This window comes from Entelurus aequoreus, linkage group LG16, assembly GCF_033978785.1.
Source record: "Entelurus aequoreus isolate RoL-2023_Sb linkage group LG16, RoL_Eaeq_v1.1, whole genome shotgun sequence".
Lineage (NCBI taxonomy): Eukaryota > Metazoa > Chordata > Actinopteri > Syngnathiformes > Syngnathidae > Entelurus > Entelurus aequoreus.
This window is the reverse complement of record NC_084746.1, coordinates 50,547,992-50,564,359: the sequence shown is the minus strand read 5'-3', so window position 1 is coordinate 50,564,359 and position 16,368 is coordinate 50,547,992. Positions and strand designations below refer to the sequence as shown.

The 16,368-nt window shown below is 38.5% G+C and overlaps 1 protein-coding gene across 3 annotated transcripts in view; it reads left to right on the top strand.

Annotated features, from left to right (window-relative positions):
- The window catches only part of LOC133631151 (piezo-type mechanosensitive ion channel component 2), a 258,049-nt gene that overhangs the window by 70,806 nt on the left and 170,875 nt on the right, over positions 1-16,368 (top strand). For all 3 annotated transcript variants that reach the window (XM_062023258.1, XM_062023257.1, XM_062023256.1), the window contains exon 3: positions 13,132-13,257. In XM_062023258.1, the coding sequence (XP_061879242.1) occupies positions 13,132-13,257 (126 nt within the window). The remainder of the gene's footprint in view (positions 1-13,131; positions 13,258-16,368) is intronic.

Genomic DNA, 16,368 nt, shown 5'->3' with positions numbered 1-16,368 from the left:
ACATACCGTATCTTTCGGAGTATAAGTCGCTCCGGAGTATAAGTCACAGCGGCCAAAAATGCATAATAAAAAAGGAAAAAAACATATATAAGTTGCACTGGAGTATAAGTCGCATTTTTTGGGGAAATTTATTTGATAAAACCCAACCCAAGGAATAGACATTTGAAAGGCAATTTAAAATAAATAAAGAATAGTGAACAACAGGCTGAATAAGTGTACGTTATATGAGGCATAAATAACCAACTGAGAAGGTGCCTGGTATGTTAACGTAACATATTATGGTAAGAGTCATTCAAATAACTATAACATATAGAACATGCTATACGTTTACCAAACAATCTGTCACTCCTAATCGCTAAATCCCATGAAATCTTATACGTCTAGTCTCTTACGTGAATGAGATCAATAATATTATTTGATATTTTACGCTAATGTGTTAATAATTTCACACATAAGTCGCTCCTGAGTATAAGTCGCACCCCCGGCCAAACTATGAAAAAAACTGCGACTTATAGTCCAAAAAATACGGTATATATAATTACAGTCGTGGTCAAAAGTTGACATACACTTGTAAATAACATAATGTCATGGCTGTCTTGAGTTTCCAATCATTTCTACGACAGCTCGATTTTAGTTTCATCTGACCACAGAACTTTCCTCCAGTAGGTCTTATCTTTGTCCATGTGATGTCAGATGAAACTAAAATGTAGCCAACAATATGTTTGGAGGAGAAAAGGTGAGGCCTTTAATCCCAGGAACACCATTCCTACCGTCAAGCATGCTGGTGGTAGTATTATGTTCTGGGCCTTATGGGACAATTAAAAAGGAGGATTACCTTCAAATTCTTCAGGACAACCTAAAATCATCAGTCTGGATAGTATGATGATTTTGTTCCATGTTTACGCTGTATTGAGGATCAAATTATTTTCCTCTGGAACACAAGGCAAGACGCACTTCGCGAGATAGATGTAATTTTAATAATGTCAGTAATACGGATATCATTAACAAAAATGCCTCCAAACATTATATCATTGTCCCCAAAAGCGTTATTAGTTAAAGGCCTACTGAAAGCCACTACTAGCGACCACGCAGTCTGATAGTTTATATATCAATGATGAAATCTTAACATTGCAACACATGCCAATACGGCCGGGTTAACTTATAAAGTGACATTTTAAATTTCCCGCGAAACTTCCGGTTGAAAACGTCTATGTATGATGAAGTTTACGCGCGACGTCGATGGTTGAAACGGAAGTATTCGGACACATTGTATCCAAATACAAAAAAGCTCTGTTTTCATCGCAAAATTCCACAGTATTCTGGACATCTGTGTTGGTGAATCTTTTGCAATTTGTTTAATGAACAATGGAGACTGCAAAGAAGAAAGCTGTAGGTGGGATCGCTGTATTAGCGGCTGGCTGCAGCAACACAACCAGGTGGACTTTGACTTGGATAGCAGACGCGCTATCCGACGCTAGCCGCCGACCGCATCGATGATCGGGTGAAGTCCTTCGTCGCGTCGTTGATCGCTGGAACGCAGGTGAGCACGGGTGTTGATGAGCAGATGAGGGCTGGCGTAGGTGGAGCGCTAATGTTTTTATCATAGCTCTGACGTGGTCCCGTAGCTAAGTTAGCTTCAATGGCGTCGTTAGCAACAGCATTGCTAGGCTTCGGCAGGCTGGACAGCATTAACCGTGTGGTTACAGGTCCAGGGTTTGGTTCGGTGTCTCCTGATAGTAGAAGTAAAAATAGTATAGTTGATCTTCTGTCTATCCTTCCAGTCAGGGGCTTATTTCTTTTGTTTCTATCCGCATTTAAGCATGATGCTATCACGTTAGCTCCGAAGCTAAAGTGCTTCACCGATGTATTGTCGTGGAGATAAAAGTCACTGTGAATGTCCATTTCGCGTTCTCGACTCTCATTTTCAAGAGGATATAGTATCCGAGGTGGTTTAAAATACAAATCCGTGATCCACAATAGAAAAAGGAGAAAGTGTGGAATCCAATGAGCCCTTGCACCTAAGTTACGGTCAGAGCGAAAAAAGATACGTCCTGCACTGCACTCTAATCCTTCACTCTGACGTTCCTCATCCACGAATCTTTCATCCTCGCTCAAATTAATGGGGTAATCGTCGCTTTCTCGGTCCGAATCGCTCTCGCTGCTGGTGTAAACAATGTGCAGATGTGAGGAGCCCTTCAACCTGCGACGTCACGCTACTTTCGGTACAGGCAAGGCTTTTTTTTTATCAGCGACCAAAAGTTGCGAACTTTATCGTCAATGTTCTCTACTAAATCCTTTCAGCAAAAATATGGCAATATCGCGAAATGATCAAGTATGACACATAGAATGGATCTGCTATCCCCGTTTAAATAAGAAAATCTCATTTCAGTAGGCCTTTAATGAGATAATTAGAGGCAACAATCTTAGCATCATCGGTCTCAGTGAGACTTGGCTGAAACCAGATGATTTTTTTTCCGCTTATCAAGGCGTCTCCTCCCAACTATAAGAGTTCACATGTTGCTCGTCCTTTTCAAAGGGGTGGAGTTGTCGCACTATTCTCAGATGAAAACCGTTTAAAACAAATGCAGTGGACATATTTTTCCCAAATTACGTCACTGATTATCATTATTTTCCAGAACTGCCTTATTCCCTTGGGCATGGAGTTCACTACAGCTCCTGTCCATTGAGCGTATCCCGGCCTATACAGTCATAATACAATGCTAATTCTGCCAAAGGTTCAGTTTGTTGTGATTTCGATATTGATCAGCCTTCCTTCTTCCGTGCTCCAAATTGTAAACACGTTCTCATAGATTGTCTGATTCATTTTTGAGGATGAAGCGGCGATTGTTAAGCTTAACAATGCCTACTGTTTCGGAAACCTCAAGGGTTCTCTTGGGATCAAGAGCTGTGACTCAGTTGCAGTTGTAAGAACAAAAAAATGCCTCAAAATAACTTTTATTCAACCAAAAACACTCGAAACCTTTGTACAGGAGTGGGAATATTATCCAGAGCCAAATACATTTTCCCGAGCCTTTACACCAGCTAGCTTGCAAGCCAAACACTTCCCATACCTTCTGATTTACAAGTGTTATTTTCCCCGACTTGGAAACCGCCCAAGAAATCTTGTCAGTATATTAGCACAAAGTCTTCGTCGTTTCAGACGCCCGCCGCAGTCTGGTGAGCACATTTGAGACGGTTCACTTAGGAACACCTCACCTGAGTTAGTATATTATAAAAAGTGGTTGGTTCTCTACGTATAAAGAATATAAGAAGTGATGGCGTTTATTTTTCTCCATGAAGAACCATGTGGTACTGGCTTCATGAAGGAGAAAACAAAACAAAAACAAGCCCCAATCTTCCTCAGGGATGAGGACCTTCATTAAGGCGCCATCTGACTCTAGCATGTTATTACTATAGCAACTGTTGAAATGTTGTCAAATACCTGTAGGCGCGCTATAAAAGGGCCATGTGGGGAACAGCTGTGGCCGCTCCTCTTGACTGTTCCCAGCTTTCCTCAACTGGTTGGCTGCTGTTTGGAGGGCGGCTTTGGGAGGAACATGTGGCTCTCAGGAAGGTCATCAGTGTGACCACCAACGGGCTCAGATTCTATTTCCTCAACACGGGGGGTACTTGCTAGCACGCACAGTGCCCCGCTCACTGTGTAATAAAGCCATCCAGCTCTGGATCAAAAACTAGCTGAGCTCCTAACTAGGGATGTCCGATAATATCGGCCTACCGATATTATCGGCCGATAAATGCGTTAAAATGTAATATCGGAAATTATCGGTATCGTTTTTTTTATTATCTGTATTTATGTTTTTTTTATATATTTTTTATTTTTTATTAAATCAACATAAAAAACACAAGATACACTTACAATTAGTGCACCAACCCAAAAAAACTCCCTCCCCCCATTTCTTTCTGTTATCAATATTCTGGTTCCTACATTATATATCAATATATATCAAAACAGTCTGCAAGGGATACAGTCCGTAAGCACACATGATTGTGCGTGCTGCTGGTCCACTAATACTACTAACCTTTAACAGTTAATTTTACTCATTTTCATTAATTACTAGTTTCTATGTAACTGTTTGTATATTGTTTTACTTTCTTTTTTATTCAAGAAAATGTTTTTAATTTAGTTATCTTAGTTTATTTTTTATTTTTTAAAAGTACCTTATCTTCACCATACCTGGTTGTCCAAATTAGGCATAATAATGTGTTAATTCCACGACTGCATATATCGGTTGATATCGGTATCGGTAATTAAAGAGTTGGACAATATCGGGATATCGGATATCGGCAAAAAGCCATTATGGGACATCCCTACTCCTAACCAATAAAAACTGAGACCCCAAAATGTACAACCCGAAAACTAAAAATGTTTGGAAAAACCTGAAAAGATTAATTTGTGAAAATGTTTATTGTAGACTACGACTACTTCAGAAACAAGAAATTATGGAAAAAGACAATGGCGGACTTAAAAACGCTTGTTGTTTAAGAAAAATAACACTTATTCTCCAAATTTAATTGTCAGGTTCAAAACCCCGATGACATATATTAAAGGCCTACTGAAATGAATTTGTATTTATTCAAACGGGGATAGCAGATCCATTCTATGTGTCATACTTGATCATTTCGCGATATTGCCATATTTTTGCTGAAAGGATTTAGTAGAGAACATCGACGATAAAGTTCGCAACTTTTGGTCGCTAATAAAAAAAAAGCCTTGCCTGTACCGGAAGTAGCGTGACGTCACAGGTTGAAAGGCTCCTCACATCTGCACATTGTTTACACCAGCAGGGAGAGCGATTCGGACCGAGAAAGCGACGATTACCCCATTAATTTGAGCCAGGATGAAAGATTTGTGGATGAGGAACATGAGAGTGAAGGACTAGAGTGCAGTGCAGGACGCATCTTTTTTCGCTCTGACCGTAACTTGGGTACAAGCTGGCTCATTGGATTCCACACTCTCTCCTTTTTCTATTGTGGATCACAGATTTGTATTTTAAACCACTTCGGATACTATATCCTCTTGAAAATGAGAGTCGAGAACGCGAAATGGACATTCACAGTGACTTTTATCTCCACGACAATACATCGGCGAAGCACTTTAGCTACGGAGCTAACGTGATAGCATCGGGCTTAACTGTAGATAGAAACAAAAGAAATAAGCCCCTGACTGGAAGTATAGACAGAAAATCAACAATACTATTAAACCATGGACCTGTAAATACACGGTTAATGCTTTCTAGGCTGGCGAAGCTTAACAATGCTGTTGCTAACGACGTCATTGAAGCTAACTTAGCAACGGGACCTCACAGAGCTATGCTAAAAATATTAGCTATCCACCTACGCCAGCCAGCCCTCATCTGCTCATCAACACCCGTGCTCACCTGCGTTCCAGCGATCGACGGCGCGACGAAGGACTTCACCCGATCATCGGTGCGGTCGGCAGCTAGCGTCGGATAGCGCGTCTGCTATCCAAGTCAAAGTCCTCCTGGTTGTGTTGCTGCAGCCAGCCGCTAATACACCGATCCCACCTACAACTTTCTTCTTTGCAGTCTTCATTGTTCATTAAACAAATTGCAAAAGATTCACCAACACAGATGTCCAGAATACTGTGGAATTTTGCGATGAAAACCGAGCTTTTTGTATCGGATACAATGGTGTCCGAATACTTCCGTTTCAACGATTGAGGTCACGCGCATACGTCATCATACATAGACGTTTTCAACCGGAAGTTCAGCGGGAAATTTAAAATTGCACTTTATAAGTTAACCCGGCCGTATTGGCATGTGTTGCAATGCTAAGATTTCATCATTGATATATAAACTATCAGACTGCGTGGTCGGTAGTAGTGGCTTTCAGTAGGCCTTTAAACAGACAAGAAGCAAGGAATTAAACAGAGACAGGATTCAATTTAGCTCAATGAGGAGAAACGTCTGGGCTGTGCTCTTTGCACAGTCTTTCACCACGCTCTGGCAAGAGAATTTATACGCCACCTCTTTTATTTGGACTTTCCCTGATTACATAGTAACAGCTGTTTCTAAAGGGACTGGGGTCGTAAACAGCTATTGCCTTCGGTCACAAAACAGTTCAAAGGAAAGATGCCTGGAGCTTGCGTCAGGTCCTGCTTCCTCTCTGCTTTGTCGATCTCGGGTCAAGACAAGGTCTTCCTGTGGATTACAACAGATCAAAGAAACCGACACCTTCATGTCGCTTCCCATCCTACACAGTGGAGTCTTACAAGCCTTTTGCTTGGTAAGATCAAAGACAGCTTTTGTCCTCTCGCCGGGAACTCATGGAAACACAAAGTTTTGTGATAACTTAGATACAGTTATTCTGACATTAATGCTAAAAATGTGGTGTAGTGGAGCGTAGTCGGGGCGGTGTCGATATGACGTCCTATCTTGTAATTAGCACAATTGGTGATGATACATATATTTTTGATAAAAAGGCTAAGAAAATGTTGTATAATTTTTTTTTTTTTAAACAAACCTGTTATCAGTATTTACTAGTAACATGTATTTATTTTAGGTAACACTTTAGTATGGGGAACACCTATTCACCATTAATTAGTTGCTTATTAACATGCAAATTAGTAACATATTGGCTCTTAATTAGTCATTATTAAGTACTTATTAATGCCCAATTCCGCATGGCCTTATTATACAACCAGTAAGCCATTAAAAGTCTTCCACTGAGCGTATTCCTACGATCCGGGGGTCGGCAACCCGCGGCTCTAGAGCCGCATGCGACTCTTTAGCGCCGCCCTAGTGTCTCTCTGGAGCTTTTTCAAAAATGTATGAAAAATGGAAAAAGATGAGGGGGGAAAAAATATATTTTTTGTTTTAATATGGTTTCTGTAGGAGGACCAACATGACACAAACCTCCCTAATTGTTATAAATCACAGTGTTTATATTAAACATGCTTCACTGATTCGAGTATTTGGCGAGCGCCGTTTTGTCCTACTAATTTTGGCGGTCCTTGAACTCACCGTAGTTTGTTTACATACATGTATAACTTTCTCCGACTTTCTAGGACGTGTTTTATGCCACTTCTTTTTCTGTCTCATTTTGTCCACCAAACATAACGTTGTGCGTGAATGCACAAAGGTGAGTTTTGTTGATGTTATTGACTTGTGTGGAGTGCTAATCGGGCATATTTGGTCACTGCATGACTGCAAGCTAATCGATGCTAACATGCTATTTAGGCTAGCTATATGTACATATTGCATCATTATGCCTCATTTGTAGCTATATTTGAGGTCATTTAGTTTCCTTTAAGTCCTCTTAATTCAATTTATATCCCATGACACACTATCTGTATGTAATATGGCTTTTAATTTTTTGTGGCTCCAGACAGATTTGTTTTTGTATTTTTGGTCCAATATGGCTCTTTCAACATTTTGGGTTGCCGACTCCTGCCCTAACCCTGAGATGTTCCCCTAGTGTCCAAATAACTGTAAATTAAGTCTTTGTTACTTTAATAAGCAACTAATTAATGGTGAATACATTCCCCATACTAAAGTGTTACCTTATTTTATTATATTATATCGTTTTGCTCTATTTTCAATTGTTGCTGCTTATTGTCTTCAACTTCAAACCCTTGTTACATTAAATGAGTTGAAAGCTTCTGTGAAAGGATTGCAGTCTACCTTGTCTGTATGCACATGTGTTATGTGAGCAAGTTTTAATGTTGTAAATGTGATGTTTTATGTGTTGTTTACTGTTTTTAATGTAACCTTGCTGCTGCCCTCTTGGCCAGGTCTCCCTTGGAAAAGAGATATTTGATCTCAATGGGATTTTACCCGGTTAAATAAAGGCTAAAAAAAAAAAAAAAAAAAATGTAACACAGGCTGCACTTTTTACACAACTGGTTTATTGACATATGTTATTATGCCCTCACTGAAAGTTGCAATTTACTTTGCCAATTATGCAAACAGTCTTTCAAATTAGAGATGAACAAAATTTGAGTTTGTTTACTGAATCTCCACGGTAAAACTAAGCACACAAAGGAAATTAATCCATTAATATGCACATAAAGTGCACATACATGTAGGGATTGTGTTAAACCAACAATACAGTTTGGTATAAACTGAATTAACCAATACAGTTATACAAGATGAAGGTTGGCTCTTAATGAACCGGCTCATTGACAGGCTCACGAAAATTAGCAGAGCAAACTTGTACAAACGTTTATCAAAAGGGATTTTAACGGAAGAAAACTGTCATAAAATGGCAAGTGTATTTCTACTCACAGGTATATAGTCACCAAACTCTGTAGGAACAAATACTGACCGCTAACGTTGTATCCCTCAATGAGTCTCCTGCAGCACACACACTCGCTGTGTGTGCGTGCTGACTACGAAAGCCTGTTGCTTAAACCTGAAACCCTTATTTTTAAAACAAATAACATAGTCAATGTTTTGTGGAACATGACTGCAGAGGATTGAAGCACATATACAGTCGTGGTCAAAAGTGTAAAGAACATAATGTCATGGCTCTCTTTGTGTTTCCAATTATTTCTACAACTCTTATTTTTTTGTGATGGAGTGATTGGAGCACATACTTGTTGGTCACAAAAAACATTCATGAAGTTTGGTTCTTTTTATTCATTTATTATGGGTCTACTGAAAATGTGAGCAAATCTGCTGGGTCAAAAGTATACATACAGCAATGTTAATATTTGCTTACATGTCCCTTGGCAAGTTTCACTGCAATAAGGCGCTTTTGGTAGCCACAGAACTTTCCTCCAGAAGGTCTTATCTTTGTCCATGTGATGTCAGATGAAACAAAAATTGAGCTGTTTAGCCACAATACCCAGCAATATGTTTGGAGGAGAAAAGGTGAGGCCTTTAATCCCAGGAACACCTTACCTACCGTCAAACATGGTGGTGGTGGTATTATGCTTGGGTCCTGTTTTGCTGCCAATGGAACTGGTGCTTCACAGAGAGTAAATGGGACAATGAAAAAGGAGGATTACCTCCAAATTCTTCAGGACAACCTAAAATGATCAGCCCGGATGTTGGGTCTTGGGCGCAGTTGGGTGTTCCAACAGGACAATGACCCCAAACACACGTCAAAAGTGGTAAAGGAATGGCTAAATCAGGCTAGAATCAAGGTTTTAGAATGGCCTTCCCAAAGTCCTGACTTAAACGTGCGGACAATGCTGAAGAAACAAGTCCATGTCAGAAAACCAACAAATTTAGCTGAACTGCACCAATTTTGTCAAGAGGAGTGGTCAAAAAATTTTCAGTAGACCCATAATAAATTAATAAAAAGAACCAAACTTCATGAATATTTTTTGTAGGGATGTCCGATAATGGCTTTTTGCCGATTTCCGATATTGTCCAACTCTTTAATTACCGATACCGATATCAACCGATACCGATATCAACCGATATATACAGTCGTGGAATTAACACATTATTATGCCTAATTTGGACAACCAGGTATGGTGAAGATAAGGCCTTTTTTTTAAAAAAATTAGTAAAATAAGATAAATAAATTAAAAACATTTTCTTGGATAAAAAAGAAAGTACAACAATATAAAAACAGTTACATAGAAACTAGTAATGAATGAAAATGAGTAAAATTAACTGTTAAAGGTTAGTACTATTAGTGGAGCAGCAGCACGCACAATCATGTGTGCTTACGGACTGTATCCCTTGCAGACTGTATTGATATATATTGATATATAATGTAGGAACCAGAATATTGATAACAGAAAGAAACAACCCTTTTGTGTGAATGAGTGTAAATGGGGGAGGGAGGTTTTTTGGGTTGGTGCACTAATTGTAAGTGTATCTTGTGCTTTTTATGTTGATTTAATTTTTAAAAAAAACGATACCGATAATTTCCGATATTACTTTTAACGCATATATCGGCCGATAATATCGGCAGGCCGATATTATCGGACATCTCTAGTTTTTTGTGACCAACAAGTATGTGCTCCAATCACTCTATCACAAAAAATAAGAGTTGTAGAAATTATTGGAAACTCAAGACAGCCATGACATTATGTTCTTTGACCACGACTGTATCTCCTGGAAGGTGAAATGTTACTGTATCTATTAGGGGTGTAACGGTACGTGTATTTGTATTGAACTGTTTCGGTACGGGGTTTCGGTTCGGTTTGGAGGTGTACCGAACGAGTTTCCACACGGACATATTAAGTAGCGTACCGCACGTTGTGTAAACAATGCACACTGAGGCACAACACACGGCATGCTAGCAACGACCGGGCTACGATAGACTGACCATACGTCCTCTTTTCACCGGACATGTCCTCTTTTGCGGAGCTGTCAGGGCGGAGTTTCTTACATGCCTCAAATGTCTGGCATTTTGAGTTAGGGTTGCGTGTATTTTCAATGTACGTTCAGGGTTAAGAAGGGGTTAAAAACAAAACAAATTGTGCGCGCAGCAGCATTGGTGAGGGAGGGGCAGAGACAGAGAGAGCGAGAGAGTTATGATAAACGCGCATGCGTCGCCAGGCTCTGCTTTTTATTCATAGATTTATCAGATTTAATTTTTTATTATCTGTAGCAGGGGTGTCAAAAGTGTGCCCCGCAGGCCATTTGCGGCCCACAGCTAATGTTTTAAAGGCCCACGGCACATTCTAAAAATACTATTAAAATAAAGAAAAACATAACAAAAGTGAAATAAAAAAGCTTAAAGGTTAAATGTAATTTAGAAAAAGTTGCAACGTTGACTAATAAAACAAAGCTTTTTTTTTTTCTTTCAAACTGTCATTGCTCAAAACATAATATTGAATCAAAATCAATGTTATTATGAATTATTGACCTATCCAAGGTTCCGATTACGTCACATCAAATATTCCACTAAGAAAAATATTAGGGATGTCCGATAATGGCTTTTTGCCGATATCCGATATTGTCCAACACTTTAATTACCGATACCGATATCAACCGATACCGATATCAACCGATATATGCAGTCGTGGAATTAACACATTATTATGCCTAATTTGGACAACCATGTATGGTGAAGATAAGGTACTTTAAAAAAAAAAAAAAAAAAAATAAGATAACTAAATTAAAAGCATTTTCTTGAATAAAAAAGAAAGTAAAACAATATAAAAACAGTTACATAGAAACTAGTAATGAATGAAAATGAGTAAAATTAACTGTTAAAGGTTAGTACTATTAGTGGACCAGCAGCACGCACAATCATGTGTGCTTACGGACTGTATCCCTTGCAGACTGTATTGATATATATTGATATATAATGTAGGAACCAGAATATTGATAACAGAAAGAAATGGGGGGAGGGAGGTTTTTTTGGTTGGTGCACTAATTGTAAGTGTATCTTGTGTTTTTTATGTTGATTTAATAAAAAATAAAATAAAATTTTAAAAAACGATACAGATAATAAAAAAAACGATACCGATCATTTCCGATATTACATTTTAACGCATAGGCCGATATTATCGGACATCCCTAAAAAATATTTTTGGTGGAAGATTTTGCAAATTTTGTAAATAAATAACCCAAAAATGTATATTTTGTTGTTTTCTTACTGTACCGAAAATGAACTGAACCGTGACCTCTAAACCGAGGTACGTACCGAACCGAAATTTTTGTGTACCGTTACACCCCTAGTATCTATACATTTTTTAAACTTGCGTTGGCCTTAAATTTACTTGATGAATGCATGAGAAACCTTATGTACTGTTTTTGCAATGTAAATAATGACAACTTTTCGAGTCATGCTCGTAACAAAAAACAGACATTATATACAGAGAAACACAGGCTAAAATATGAAATCCGTAGTTACACAGAAGATCTCTTTTTTGCGTTCATTGTAGTGCCAAACTCAAAACAACGAACATGAGTATTAAATCAAGGAAGAGTAGCCATCAGTGTATATACAGCAGGGGTCACCAACGCGGTGCCCGCGGGCACCAGGTAGCCCGTAAGGACCAGATGAGTAGCCCGCTGGCCTGTTCTAAAAATAGCTCAAATAGCAGCACTTACCAGTGAGCTGCCTCTATTTTTTACATTTTATTCATTTACTAGCAAGCTGGTCTCACTTTGCCTGACATTTTTAAATCTAAGAGAGACAAAACTCAAATAGAATTTGAAAATCCAAGAAAATATTTTAAAGACTTGGTCTTCACTTGTTTAAATAAATTCATTAATTTTTTTACTTTGCTTTTTATAACTTTCAGAAAGACAATTTTAGAGAGAAAATACAACCTTAAAAATGATTTTAGGATTTTTAAACACATATACCTTTTTACCTTTTAAATTCCTTCCTCTTCTTTCCTGACAATTTAAATCAATGTTCAAGTAATTTTTTTTTTTATTGTAAAGAATAATAAATCAATTTTAATTTAATTCTTCATTTTAGCTTCTGTTTTTTCGACGAAGAATATTTGTGAAATATTTCTTCAAACTTATTATGATTAAAATTCAAAAAAAAAAAATCTGGAAAATCTAGAAAATCTGTAGACTCAAATTTAAATCTTATTTCAAAGTCTTTTGAATTTCTTTTAAAATGTTTGCTCTGGAAAATCTAGAAGAATTAATGATTTGTCTTTGTTAGAAATATAGCTTGGTTCAATTTGTTATATATTCTAACAACGTGTAGATTGGATTTTAACCTATTTAAAACATGTCATCAAAATTCTAAAATTAATCTTAATCAGGAAAAATTACTAATGATGTTCCATAAATTATTTTTTTAATTTTTTCAAAAAGATTCCAATTAGCTAGTTTTTGTCTTCTTTTTTTCGGTTGAATTTTGAATTTTAAAGAGTCGAAATTGAAGATAAACTATGTTTCAAAATTTAATTGTCATTTTTTTCATGTTTTCTCCTCTTTTAAACCGTTCAATTAAGTGTAAATATCATTAATTATTAATAATAACATAGAGTTAAAGGTCAATTGAGCAAATTGGCTATTTCAGGCAATTTATTGAAGTGTGTATCAAACTGGTAGCCCTTCGCATTAATCAGTACCCAAGAAGTAGCTCTTGGTTTCAAAAAGGTTGGTGACCCCTGATATACAGTATATGACATTATTGACTCGACATGTTATTTCGCTGTACACTTTACAAAGCAATGGTGACCTCACAAACGCTGTTCTCCCTCTCCGACAGGCCACACGGGGCGTCTGCTGATGTCCCTGTGCTTTACCAGTATGTCCTTCCTGCTGCTGCACATCATCTATCAGATTACCGTCAACAGCCTCCTGGCCGGGAATTCAATCAGATCTGACTTCAACTGTAAGTACACCTTGCAGCAGCCTGTCAAGGTAGAACCCAAGACACTCTCAGGCCCCGGGAGATTTTCATCGTACAACATTTGAACAGCCCGATAATATCCTTCGATGTCAATAAACCCACGTCTACACAAACAGCATACATATACGTAGTGAAGAAAACAGAGCCATGGTTAATCAAGACTACATTAAAGGGCTAATACCCAAGCTTTTTGTAGACCATTAAATACACTATACTGCCAAAATTATTTGGCCACCCATCCAAATGAGAATCAGGTGTCCTAATCACTTGGCCCGGCCACAGGTGTATAAAATAAAGCACTTAATCATGGAGACTGTTTCTACAAACGGAAGGAATGGGCCGTTCTTAGGAGCTCAGTGATTTCCAGCATGGAACTGTCATAGGATGCCACCTGTGCAACAAATCCAGTCGTGAAATTCCTCGCTCCTAAATATTCCAAAGTCAACTGTCGGCTTTATTATAAGAAAATGGAAGAGTTTGGGAACAACAGCAACTCAGCCACGAAGTGGTAGGCCACGTAAACTGACAGAGAGGGGTCAGCGGATGCTGAAGCGCATAGTGCAGTGGTTCTTAACCTGGGTTCGATCGAACCCTAGGGGTTCGGTGAGTCGGGCTCAGGGGTTCGGCGGAGGTCAAGACACACCCGACTCATCATGTACCGTATTTTTCGGAGTATAAGTCGCACCGGAGTATAAGTCGCACCTGCCGAAAATGCATAATAAAGAAGGAAAAAAACATATATAAGTCGCACTGGAGTATAAGTCGCAATTTTGGGGGAAATTTATTTGATGAAACCCAACACCAAAAATAGACATTTGAAAGGCAATTTAAAATAAATAAAGAATAGTGAACAACAGGCTGAATAAGTGTACGTTATATGAGGCATAAATAACCAACTGAGAAGGTGCCTGGTATGTTAACGTAACATATTATGGTAAGAGTCATTCAAATAACTATAACATATAGAACATGCTATACGTTTACCAAACAATCTGTCACTCCTAATCGCTAAATCCCATGAAATCTTATACGTCTAGTCCAGTGGTTCTTAACCTGGGTTCGATCGAACCCTAGGGGTTCGGTGAGTCGGGCTCAGGGGTTCGGCGGAGGTCAAGACACACCCGACTCATCGTGTAAATAAAAACTTCTCCCTATCGGCGTATTACGGATACGGCAACAGCAGAAGTCAGACTGATTTGCAGGTGTGTAATTTGTTGTGAGTTTATGCACTGTGTTGGTTTTGTTGTTTGAACAAGGTGATGTTCATGCACGGTTCATTTTGTGCACCAGTAATAAAACATGGTAACACTTTAGTATGGGGAACATATTCACCATTAATTAGTTGTTTATTAACATGCAAATTAGTAACATATTGGCTCTTAACTAGTCATTATTAAGTACTTATTAATGCCTTATTCAGCATGGCCTTATTATAACCCTAACCCTGGCCCTAACCCCCTAACCCTAACCAAATAACTCTAAATTAAGTCTTTGTTACTTAGAATATGTTCCCCTAGTGTCCAAAAAACTCTAAATTAAGTCTTTGTTACTTAGAATATGTTCCCCATACTAAAGTGTTACCAAAAACATATAACTTTGTCTTGAATTTGAAAAAACCCATTTAATTTTTCACTAAAGAAGGGTTCGGTGACTGCGCATATGAAACTGGTGGGGTTCGGTACCTCCAACAAGGTTAAGAACCACTGGCATAGTGCAAGGACTTTCTGCACAGTCAGTTGCTACAGAGCTCCAAACTTCATGTGACCTTCCAATTAGCCCACGTACAGTACGCAGAGAGCTTCATGGAATGGGTTTCCATGGCCGTGCAGCTGAATCTAAACCATACATCATCAAGTCCAATGCAAAGCGTGGGATGCAGTGGTGTAAAGCATGTCGCCACTGGACTCTAGAGCAGTGGAGACGCCTTCTCTGGACTGATGAGTCATGCTTTTCCATCTGGCAATCTGATGGACGGGTCCGTGTTTGGAGGTTGCCAGGAGAACGCTACATTTCGGACTGCATTGTCGCGAGTGTGAAATTTGATAGATAAGGGATTATGGTGTGAGGTTGTTTTTTAGGAGTTGGGCTTAGCCCCTTAGTTCCAGTGAAATAAACTTTGAATGCTCCAGTATACCAAAACATATTGGACAATTTCATGCTCCCAACCTTGTGGGAACAGTTTGGAGCGGGCCCCTTTCTCTTCCAACATGACTGTGCACCAGTCCGTAAAGACATGGTTGACAGAGTCTGGTTTGGATGAACTTGACTGGCCTGCACAGAGTCCTGACAGAACACCTTTGGGATGAATTAGAACGGAGACTGAGAGCCAGGCCTTCTCGACCAAGTATCCAATGCACTTTTGGAAGAAAGGTAGAAAATTAGGGATGTCCGATAATATCGGCCTGCCGATGTTATCGGCCGATAAATGCGTTAAAATGTAATATCGGAAATTATCGGTATCGTTTTTTTTATTATCGGTATCGTTTTTTTTGTTTGTTTGTTTGTTTTTAATTAAATCAACATAAAAAACACAAGATACACTTACAATTAATGCACCAACCCAAAAAACCTCCCTCCTCATTCACACAAAAGGGTTGTTTCTTTCTGTTATTAATATTTCTGGTGCCTACATTATATATCAATATATATCAATACAGTCTGCAAGGGATACAGTCCGTAAGCACACATGATTGTGCGTGCTGCTGGTCCACTAATAGTACTAACCTTTAACAGTTAATGTTACTCATTTTCATTAATTACTAGTTTCTATGTAACTGTTTTTATATTGTTTTACTTTCTTTATTTTATAATTTTTTTTGAAAAGTACCTTATCTTCACCATACCTGGTTGTCCAAATTAGACATAATAATGTGTTAATTCCACGACTGTATATATCGGTTGATATCGGTATCGGTAATTAAAGAGTTGGACAATATCGGATATCGGCAAAAAGCCATTATCGGACATCCCTATAGAAAATTCCTATAAACACACTCCGCAACATTGTGGACAGCCTTCCCTGAAGAGTTGAAGCTGTAATAGCTGCAAAAGGTGGACCGACGTCATATTGAACCCTATGGGTTAGGAATGGGA